Source organism: Pogonomyrmex barbatus, unplaced genomic scaffold (genome assembly GCF_055798465.1).
Source record: "Pogonomyrmex barbatus isolate J1 unplaced genomic scaffold, ASM5579846v1 scaffold1, whole genome shotgun sequence".
NCBI classification, from domain to species: Eukaryota; Metazoa; Arthropoda; class Insecta; order Hymenoptera; family Formicidae; genus Pogonomyrmex; species Pogonomyrmex barbatus.
The window spans coordinates 5,620,425-5,632,546 of NW_028297098.1; the positions used below are offsets into that span (position 1 = coordinate 5,620,425).

The 12,122-nt window shown below is 26.3% G+C and overlaps 2 protein-coding genes across 3 annotated transcripts in view; both read right to left on the reverse strand.

Annotated features, from left to right (window-relative positions):
• Positions 1-1,105, reverse strand: part of Tk (tachykinin) — a 52,598-nt gene extending 51,493 nt beyond the window's left edge. The window contains exon 1 of one of the 2 annotated variants that reach the window (XM_011647218.3): positions 942-1,105. The gene's annotated coding sequence lies outside the window, so the exon portion shown is untranslated. The remainder of the gene's footprint in view (positions 1-941) is intronic. The other variant, XM_089071156.1, reaches the window with a different exon arrangement.
• A 6,458-nt stretch (positions 1,106-7,563) lies between these two features.
• Positions 7,564-12,075, reverse strand: LOC105432415 (UDP-glycosyltransferase UGT5-like). Its single transcript, XM_011647216.3, has 6 exons — positions 11,760-12,075; positions 11,346-11,582; positions 10,428-10,844; positions 9,581-9,803; positions 8,624-8,843; positions 7,564-8,370 (listed from the first exon to the last, which is right to left on the reverse strand). The coding sequence occupies exons 1-6, from the start codon at positions 11,991-11,993 to the stop codon at positions 8,076-8,078; spliced, it is 1,626 nt and encodes a 541-aa protein (XP_011645518.2). The 5' UTR covers positions 11,994-12,075; the 3' UTR covers positions 7,564-8,075.
• Positions 12,076-12,122: the final 47 nt, after the last annotated feature.

Here is a 12,122-nt window from a genome sequence, read left to right on the forward strand (position 1 = left end):
AAAATAAAAATAAAAATAATAATTTACATGACAAAAAAATGTTTAAATATTTTCTTTATAAATATCTAGTAAGCAAATCTAAGTGTTAAGATGTAACATTAAGAAATCTCAATTATACTTGTATATTTCAGATTCAATTTATTCATGTACTATTAAACTATTAAATTATATGTATATAACTTATCTATCTTATTTTTAATTAATCTCATAATTTCTCTTCTTCTGAGATTATCTTTGAAAGTTTAGCGAAACAGTTAATTAACTTTTCGTGAAAGATCTTCTAGCAGTTTTCAACTCATTATAAAATTATATTATAAAATATATATTATATTATAAAATTTATTGATACAATAATGAAATTTATAAGATACACAAAATATATACAAACTTTCAATTTCTTTGATTCTTCAAACTATATTATATAGCAAATACTTATTCAATATTTTATTCATGTATAAGTTAACAAATTTATTCTATTATAATTTATAGTAATAAAAATCTTTATTTTCGTAATTTTTTCATTTAAAATAATTTTATTAAAAAAGAAGAAAGAAGAATAGTTTCTAATTATTTAAAATATATTTATAATATATAAGCATAATATAAGCATAAATTACAACTGCCAATAATTTAAACATTTTTATTCATCATAAAAAAATATATTATTAAACCCTGCGCTTTTTAAAATAAAAGTTTTATTTATTTTATAAATTTATTATTTAGATTAAAAAGAATACAAAATAAAAAATACGAGTTCCATACTTTTTTATTTATTTGTATTTTGAAAATAATAAATTAAATATAATAAAATAAAATTTATAAAAGAATGAAAAAGAATGAAAGAATGAAAATACTAATAAATTGATTAATTTTATAATTCATTTTTTTTTAATTAATAAAGATATTTAAAGTTTTACACATTAAAAATTAAAAGCACTTACCTTTCAAAAATAAGACCGGAAGTAAGACTAGAATCGAAAGGTACAGCGACGCAACAGCGAGATCAGTAATAATTTGACGATCCGTCTTCAGTTAGGCAATCCTTAAGATCTCAGGATGAGATCTGCTCGGTATGGCGAATACCAGTCAACTGACTGAATCCAAAGCTCCGCGTGCTTGAAGTTATACGTAACGCCAGCGGCGCGGTGACGTCATGGGGCACAGAGACCAATCAGAAAGCTGAGCTTGCGCCCCAAACAGGGGTGGAACGGCCCCCACCGATCGGTTCAAGGGGAACTTGCATCTGGACATGAACGGCAATTCAACGGCGATCGCCTGTTCTCCTTTTCTGCTTCGTTCTTTTTCACTCCCTCCCTTTTTGCTCACTTCCTCGATCTTCGCCCACGTGAAAAATGTTCAACCGTGACGTCGTTGACGTGCCCTCGCACACTGGTGAATGGAAAGGTGTTATAAAACCGATCGCCGTTATTAAACGGATGGCACGATGTTGCATTCGGTATGACGAGCATCGCTGACCAACCCTGACCTCGTAGTTTACGCTTAGTGATGATCACCTGACTCGTTCTAGAAAAAAGAACGAGCTGTTCCCTCATAGCTGTCTCGTCGCGAATTAAATGAACGTGAGTTAAAGGTATTATTGTTCTACGTACTAAATGACAGTTAGAAATTGCAGCATAATTAATGAAGATAAAATTTCTATACGTGAAGAAATTTCGTTTCTCAATTGCTATATGCTTTATTATAAAAATTATTTTTATAATTAAGTCTCAAAATTAACGAAAAAGATAAAATAACATCTTTCATCTTTTCTGTAATGGTACCTTCAATATTTGCGACAAAGATATCTCGTTTGGACAGAAAGAGCTTTAAAGGCTGACTTTTACAACATTTTATAAATTAAAAATTTTAAGAATAAGAATAAATACTTCCTCTCTCTTACTTGTAGCAGAATTTAAAAATACGATAAATAGTATAATAGCATAACATAACATAAAATATAAGAAAACATGCATTTATCTTTTTTTACATTTTAATCAATTTTAAATTGATTAGAAGCAATAAAGTGGATAGATAAATATCATCATATCTCAGAAGACACATTCTCGAATATGACTACGTAAAAAAAAAAGATTTAACGTTATTAATACTTGACACATAAAATTATGTACACAAGAGTGATCATGATGTAACAGGACATGTTGCAGATACTATAGATCCTATAAAAAAAAGCTATTATAAAGAAGCATAGTTTAGTTTTATAGCAAGCCACGATCATTAGTCTTTATAAAAGTCTACCGATATCATTAAATTTCGCAGTTGTTCCAAAAATGCAAAATGCTGCAATTACTCTCTTTTCCTATCAACCAGAATGTTACGCAATCTGGCTGTACAATTATTCTCGAAATTTTTGTCCGAGAGAACTTCCCAGAATTATTTATCAAAATCGAGAGAGGCCATTATTCCCACCTTTATCTATTAATAAGCTTTAAACTATCAGACACTTCTTTATTACTTCTTTATAATAAATTAACATCTAAGCCTTTTATTAATGCAGACAAGAGAAAATATAAATTAAACATATTTTTTCCGGTAATAATGCAATACTAAACAAACGTAATGTTTATGTATAATAATATTTTAATAATAGTCTGAAATTAAAATACATAAATACTGATACGAAGACATAATTTTCGCCCGAGGAGATAGACGTGATAATCGAATTAGAACCCCAAGCACGCTAATCACTTTCTATCTTGAGATCTTAATCTTTATGGAGATTTGTAGAACAGAACCATAAGAAATATTGCTATACGTAAAATACAACTATAAGAAATGTTACTGTTCCAGATTATTTGCATTAAAAAGATTTTACATTTATGAAACATTTATACTTACTTTTTGTAGAGAATACTTTAACTTTCATTAATTTATTTTTTTTTTATTACTATTTTCGATTATATCTATTTAAATGTTATCGATGCATTATCACATGAATTTTTAGCATCTTTTTTTTCAACAAAAAAAGAAACATCCAACATATCATATGTTTGATATTATCGATTAACAAGATTTTCGCATTAAGCAATTACAATATATCTTGCTGTTATCATCCAACTGTCACAAAACCGATATGACAAAAGTGAAAAATAAACATAAAATGCACAAAGAATTGCGTCACATATGCGTCCAAGCGTATGACAATACTATATAATTAACAAACTCGTTAATGCATACTATTTCATTTATGTTTACAAGTAATAACTAAATATACGAGACAGGAAAGAGAGAGAATCATAATTTGCTACAACTAAAAATTTAAAAAGAATTGAATGTAGAAATATATAATATCAAATATTTGTAATTACAAATATCATATAAGTCTCGACAATAGTCTTTAATAAATATAATATTAGATATAATATTATGTAATAAATTTTTATAAATATGTATATATGTATATCTTGTTAGCATAATAAAGAAAAAAATACATCCATTATGGTAAAGCAATACATTGTTAAAAAGAGCTTTACAAAAGAATTTATTTTAGAAATTTTATAAATATTAATATAGTATTATAAATATACATTATAAAAATATTATAAATATACATTTATACTAGTATTTAAATACTATTATTTAATTACAAAATTAGAAAAAAGAATATATCAACTCAAAGATATACTTCTTTAAAAAAATGTGGTAATGTGCTAATTAGAGAGTCATATTATTCCAAGACTCTAATAGAACATCACTTATTTTATTTTTTGAATAGATGCAAGCAATGTTCCCGATCGATCGCTCGCGATTTGCACTCTTAATCGCGAATATTCTTGGTGAACAAAGAAAAAGTCACCTTAGAACGCTTCTATAGAGTATTTTTATAAGCTGATGTATTATATAAAAGAGAGACAAGAGGGGAGTGGTCGACGCTATCACACTGACCTTTGAGAAAAACGTATGTGTTGTGTGCGGTTTATAAACGCATACATACATTCAAACTGCTTCGCTGTAGCATCCACAAATTGGTTCACAGTGTATGTGAAAGAGAATTCGACTGGTATTATCTTAAAAGCGTTCTTTATCGAAATCCGCGCAAAAAAAATTGATCCGTCACAGTTACGGCTTGCTAAGCAAAGTAAAGTACTATAAAATTATATATACGTTAACTCTAAAAAAATTCATAAAACATTTAAGAACAAATTTTCTAACATATTAAATGGCGACAGTTTTTTGACTAAAATATCAGAAAACCGAATAATTAGCTTTACCCGTTGATTCATTGTCATTAAATTTTTTATGGTATTATTACAGACATACATACATACACATATATATATATAAATGGATATATCTTAAATAATATACATATACATATACATATATATATATAAATGGATATATCTTAAATAATATAATTATTATAATAATAATATAATAATATAATTATTAAAACAAAATTAATTTGCAGATAATCAGAAAAGTTATTAAATATACAATTTCTTGATTTACAATGAATTTTCATAATTCAGAATGCTGAAAAAACATCACGATGAATGATTTATCGGTATCATCGCATTATAAAATTAAAGTTTTTCTATTGAAAATGTAACAATGGTTTTTCTTAAAGAGTTTGAGAAGAGCGATTACGCATTTGTAAGAAAATAAAATGGCTTCAGTTTCACAATCGATCTGCTATGTTTGTGAACTGTTACTAACATTCAGAGAAGAAAACATCCCCCAGTAATTGTCTCTAACGTTTTTCTTTCTGAGCATCATGATAAATGCTATGCATACATAGAAATCTTTTAAGATTTGCATCAGATCATTTGCTTGTTGTCTATCTATGTACAGATATATTAAGATCTTTTACTTTTATTATATTATTGCATACAATTGTTTAATTATTTGATATATATATATATATATGTTAAAGATATATATGTACATAATTTTGTAAATATTTTGTATTGTTGTTTTATTTTAAACATATACAATACTAAAGCATGCAATTAATTGGAAGTAAAGCAATAAATGAGCATATGTTAAATTTGAAGAAGTGTATTATTGTTGAATCTCTTAATACTATTTGAAATTATTTAAAGTAAATTGCTCTTCATTTGTTTCATCTCACTTAAGCTCTTACGGTGGAGTCTATTTACTATGGAGAGAAGCTTTTTCACGTATTGCTCGACTCCATCCTTTTGTTTTATACTAGCAGATCGCCCGTCACACAATGCAAATGTATAGTTGAGTTATGTCGCAAATTCAATTAAACGTCGAAATTAAAAATATCCTGTCACCGTTTTCTCGTAGATATTTTAGCATATTTTCTGCTAAAATTCATATTGCATTTGTATATTGCAAAACATTTGTTAATCGTATGATTCGATAATAAATTGCAAAATTATAATTGATAAAATTTCAATCATTTGTTTTTAAATACAATGTATTTGTTTCTTTATCACAAAAAGCTTGCTTCTGTTTAATTATATTATTAATATCTTTTGCCTCATTTATATAAATGTGATTGTTTAATTCAAAGTGTTATTTATGATTTTATGGAAAGTATAAACCTATGTACTATTGTTATAAAAGAACAAAGAGAAGTAGAACAAAGAAAAATAGAAATTTCTTTTATTATTAAAAAATTGTATTTGCGTCTTCAAAAATTATTCATAATAGAATTATTTTATTGAACAATTATACTATATTTCAATATTTATTTCGTATTAAATAATTTTGTTGTAAACGTTTAATTTTTTTATATATCCTTCAATCTTACTCATAGATTATAATCGATTATCGCTGAGTATAAAAGAAATATCAAAAATAGCATATCTATATTAATTCATTATTTTATCCTAAACATGAAACGGAGAAACGGAAATGCTCTATTTATGTAAAGACTAAAAAAAATGGAGAAATTTATCGTCAGGTAAATCAACTACTTCTTCTTTCATTTTTTTTCTCTTTCTCTCGACTAACCCTTATCCTAGCAAAAGATTCAACGGAAACTACGTTGATTGATCGGATTTGACGACGCCATGAAGAACCGCATCCTGTTGGAAATCCTTATTTATCTCCTCTCAGCGATTGACGAGTTCCGATTTAATACTCGATATCCTGTTATCGTTATATCAGAAGCAAAGCGATCGAGTTAAAGTGACTCGTCGCATCACTTATAAATGAACACTTATATATATCTGTATTTATTTCTAATGTATCACAAACATCTGTATTTATTTCTAATAAATAAATTGTTAACTATCTAATCGCGGAATAGTAGAGTTTATCATTAAAAATGATAAATTCAAATTAATTTTATATATGAATAAACTAACGTTAATATATACAAATCTATAATAAACACCAAATGTATATCTAATGTTTCATGTAGATATAACATTTCCGTATTACTATAATTGCAAATGCAGATTATTTAGTCAATTTGTTTGCTTTCGTAAATCAGAAAGGAAGAGAAACCAGAGAAAAAAAAGCACATCTTTTTGTTTGGTTTTATAGTAATAACCATGATGAGCCTGCAATCATTACAACCGTCTCATTACCCTTTCCAGATCGTCTAGCATGTAAATGAGCTACTTGATCAAACCAACTGCGAGAAAAACAGCGGCCACTATAAATATTGTTTCTGTTAAATAAACAAAATAAATTGAGTAATTATTCCAGCAGGATTAATCTTTCGCGAAACTAAAGAAAAGTATCTAATGCATGTATAGATGATAAAATATAAGAATTAAATCGTTAACTTCAAATTGCATATTAAAATTTATCAGATTATTTTTTTATTGAACATATGAAGAATACTTATAAATATCAAAATTTAGTTAATTATGTAAATTAATTATATTTTGTAAATACAAGATAAATAAACAAATTTAATAAAAAATAATTTTTTTATTACCACTTTGACTTAAAATTACAAAAAGATTACAAAAATTATAAAAGATATAGTAAAATAATAATTAAATTGATGTTAACAGTTTTAAATATTTTTTTAAACTTTATTAAAATTTTTTTGAATTTACTTGTAAAATTAACAATTATTTTTTTATCAAAAAAAAAGAGAAAGCAAAGACGGGAGTAAAAATCGTTTTCTCTTTTGGCTTTTACTTTCGTCTTCGCTTCTATTTCCAGTTTACGTTTATCTTATCAAACAAAAATTGCTATGTAATCTTTCTATATATTTAAATGCGCATTTGTTGGAAATATGCGGCATTACTTTCTTATCTTCCCTTTAATAATATATTCTCAGATAATAGTCTCTTCGCAGTCTGATACTTATAGTTTATTGCGAGAAGAATATCACACCGCTTAGATCTTCTCCTTTCTAGTTAAGCTATCGCATTAAGTACAAAGAACGACATCAAAACAAGATTGTTTCAGCAAGATCGTTCGATCGGATCATAAACGGAAAGAAAGGATGCGATTGTGAGAGTCCTAAAGGATAGGTCAGTGCACATCGAAAGAAGTAATGGAATAGGGGCAGCCTTCGACGTGCGTATCTGGAGTCAAAATGCCGAAAGACCGTTTTCACATAATCCCAGAAGAAAGAGGAAGATCTCAAATAAAACGAAAAAAGAATTAACGCAATCGAATTTATTTTTGGAATAGAATCTCTTGATTTCTTAACATATTAACAAAGTTGTTTTTGATTAACATCATTACTTTTCATATAAGATTTTTTTTTTATAAAACTAAAAGTTAATGTAATACAATTTAATTTACTAATTAATTATTATATAACTATGATAATATCCATATAATTAATATACTATGTAAACTTCAAGAAAATGTTTAAGTAAATAATCTAAATAAAAATTTTGCTACGCAATTGTTTCATTTACTACAAAAGTTTTTATTTTACGATACAAATATTTAAATGATGTTTATTGTTATCGTGATTTATTTTTGCAATTTAGTATAATTTATTTTATTTGTAATATCTGAATGATTAATCATTATATAGATACAATATCTATATAATTAATATTATATATTTTTTTCATTTCTATATAATTTTAATTCAATTTTCTTTTTTAATTAACATAAAACACTAAAATTATATATGTGGAAATTTTGAATATTTTAGTGGCTTACGATTGTTTACTCTTACGCAATTTAGATGTAGAGTATATATAATTATAATAAAACTTAATTAGCATTTTTAGTATAAAAAATATACTCAACAATATTATGAAAATATTAAGGAACAAAAATGCGTAGACGTCGACTAAGTTCTGTTCCACCCAATTTTGGTGTCTAAGTGGTGTAACCAAACTTCCGTTTGGATGACGAACAGCATGTTCAATACCCCAAACAGCTAATTCTAATGGCGGTACTGGTCGATCTCGGAATACACTAGATAATTGTTTCATGTTTTTTGCATATCTGAATAAAAGATGTTTTATTATTAATAACATAATACTAACTCATTACTTCATTTATGAAAAAGCCGAATATACCAAGACGTAACCGTATACAAGAAAATAAAATTCTATAATCTATTGTTTCCTAACAATCATTTGTTTTTTGTAAAACCAGTTACATTTAATATATTATTTAAACATTATTTAAAACCATAGTATTGTTACATTTTCTGCTAAGTAATAATTGTATTAACATAGCAATCGAAATACATTACCTTTCATTGTAAAATATTTCTTCTATCGCATATATTATGGATTGCGTAGACAAAGTTTTAACATTCAAACGAACACCAATACCTTTGCCTACTATCATTTCCGCATTGGAATTTTGATCCATAAAGAAAGGCATTACGATTATTGGTATACCTTTCCACATTGCTTCCTGCGTGCTAAGAAGACCGCCATGCGTCCAAATTGCTTTTACATTTTTGTGAGCTAAACATAAAAGTTAAATAAAATAAATTTTAATTTTCAACTATTACAGCCAAAATCTAACATTGATATAAATATTCTGTTAGCAGTGATTTTCCGATTAAATTAATACAGTGCATCTTTTAATAAACAAATTTCATCATCTGCAAACAAACTTCAAAATATAATTGTAATAATTGAAAAATAAAATTCAAGATTTTCAAGTTTTCACACACATCTCAGATATAAATTAAAACTATAGAAAAAAATAAAATTCTTAAGACATTATAAACTGCAAAATAATTAAATAAATATAATACAATAAAAATTGAATTATTGTCTTCAAAATTAAATTAAATTACTAAAAGTCAAAAACTATTTGATCCAAAAATTATATACGCGACATATTTATATAAGTGTTTATATAAGTTTATATAAGTGTGTCACGCTTTAAAATAATATTGGAATTTAGATAACAATTTAAATTGATTGTACGTCTAGATAAATGATTCTCACAGTTATAAAACTCAACAGTTATAATTTTATTTAACGTTATTGTTAAAAAAATGATGCTATTTATTTAAAAATTATAGAAACATTATAAATCAATATTCTGTTAAAAAAGACTTAAGTCAAAAGTTAAATATAAATATATGTTTACGTTAGTTAAAGAATATATTAAAAATAATAAATTAAGTATGTTACAAGAAAATATATATCAAGTCTCATTTTCATATTTTCTTAAGAATTGATAAACGTACATAAAATTTCGTTTTGCGGTATCCATTTTGCAATCATTAAATTTTTCGGTATTTTAAATGGTACTTCAATATCTAATTTCCAGATTGTTCGTTGTTTTACTTTTGATAAAGCCGTTATAACAGTTTTAATCTTATCTAATCCAATAGCTTTCCAATTCAAATTCGTTCCCAATGATATCACAATAGCTCCATCTTTTGCTTCGTCCAGAAATACACGTATATTCTATGAAATAGTAATGAATTAAATATTTTAATAAAACATCTCAAAATTTGAATTTTAATATAAAAATAGCTAGTTATGAGTAAATACATTTGCAAAAAGGATTATATCTAAGCAAAAAATTATATTATCAAATATATTCAAATGAAATTTATGAAATACGACACATTTTTAAATGAGCTCATTAGTATTTATGTAGAATATTTATAATTCACTGATTATGATGCAATTAGAAATTATATCATAAAATTGTTTAATTAATTATAAATTTGAAAATACGATAAAACAATTTATATGTTCTTCTACTAGAACTGGTTACATATATATTAAAAATAAATTTATCTTATTCCAAAATTTTAATTATACATATTCAATGGACTAAATCTTTAATCATCCAATTATTTATCAAAAATATTGTCATTCATAAAATAGCATCCACAATATTTGGAATAGAACGCAAATATTTTTATATAAAAAAAGTGTTTATATAAATGATAAGTTTCAATTCATTCATAGTCTTCAGATAAAATTCCGAATAAAATTTCAATCATTTGTTAAAATCCAATTGTTTTAATATATTTTCCTAATTTTGTTAGTTTCTAAATAAAGAGAATGATTTTTTTTTACCTCAGGATACGGTACAGTTTCATCGCCGGCGATCGGTTTCATACTTTGGGCATGCAATCCTCCAATTTCCAGAGTATTTGGTGGCAATGGGATCGCAGATTCAAACGCAGAATGACTATTGATTAGTACAATATTAATACGATCTTTTTCAATTTCATGTAATGGTCTGATTGCGTGACCTAAAAATTCCTCGGCGAGTTGTTGAGAGGTGGGCAGAAAATAATAGTTTCGTATAAGTTCATCCGCAACGTAATATAACGCATTCCATGTTCTTTGCCATAAACCTACAGGTTTTGCAATGGCTGCATGCGTATAAGGTCGAACAGTCGGATAACTTGGACCACCTGTGAAAGCCTTGAGCCAAGGTGCAGGGCCGAATGGAATGTAACCTACTACGGGTGGTTTACCCTTAGCAACCTGAAAAAAATATTTATGCCCGTTTATTACAAAGTAATAATTATATTAATAGTTATAGCTTTCATTAATTTTGCCGATTCTATATACCAAAACAATTCTGTGAAGTTTCTCGCTTATTTTTTCATATAATTTTTACATTCTATTTATTTATATATGAAAATCTAAAGAAACTATAATTTATTTCAACTTCAATTAATTTTTTCAGTTTCAATTCAACTTTAATATTAATGATTTTTTAAAGAATAAAAGAAATTGACTGATAATAAATGACAACTTTTAGGTCTTATAGATTAAATGATAGCATTTAAGATTTCATAAGATTTTATCTTATCTTATAAGATTATGTATTAAGATTATGTAAACAAAATAATTTAATGATAATAAAATTTTAATTACTAATAATGGAATTTTAATGGCGTTTATAATTTAACTATAACTAATTAATGCTTTTAAATATTTATGTATTAGTTTATATTGATAATAAATATCGCCTATCTTCACCTCCCATAATCCATAGAAACACTGGTGTAGAGTAATGTCCTGCACTATGACGTCAAATTCAACATTCTTTATTAATTTTAAAAGTTCTTTTGCTCTTTTATTTTGTAATACTCTCTCACATGAGATGACACCCCACTCATATGTAAAATACGCCGAATAAAATACGCCGTATGATTCCCACTCAACCGGATTATAATCGTCGTCGGTTTTGTAAGTTTCCATTAGACCATCAAAAACCTGAAAATAATAAATATCTTTTATTATGTAAATAAGAAAAATAAAATATACTAAATTGATATAAAATATGAAGACAATATTTCGAACAGAAAAGTTACATTACTTTATTTCATAAATTAAAGATAATCAAACCATAATATTATATATCCAAAAGAATGTCTTCAAAGTTCTACTTACGGCGTACGTTAAATTCTGTGCGAGTTTATCATTGACTTTAGTCTCGTGTATACTTTCTACGTGTACATGATGCCCTTGGCGAAGCAATTCTTTAACTAACTTCACCGTCCAAATATGATGACTCGTCGATGCAAGAGGCTCTATCAATAAAATCGACAACGGTTTCGAGGTTGTTGCGAAGCCTATTAAAATGCAAAAACTAAGATGAAACAACAGAATGAAATAATTTGACATTGTTAGAACGAACGCTCAATTCAAACTTCTCGCGTGAATGTTCGATTAGATCTCACGACCGAATACATCGATGTATCCGGAATAACATGTCCCCACTGCCGTTAGTAATGTTTATCGTTATAACTTCAC

Coding starts and splice junctions, on each gene's coding strand:
- LOC105432415 (XM_011647216.3), bottom strand. CDS start 11,993: ATGTCAAATTATTTCATTCTGTTGTTTCATCTTAGTTTTTGCATTTTA. Junction 10,845..11,345: donor GTTTCTATGGATTATGGGAG/GTGAAGATAGGC, acceptor TATTTTTTTCAG/GTTGCTAAGGGTAAACCACC. Junction 8,844..9,580: donor ACCGCAAAACGAAATTTTAT/GTACGTTTATCA, acceptor TTTTATGTTTAG/CTCACAAAAATGTAAAAGCA.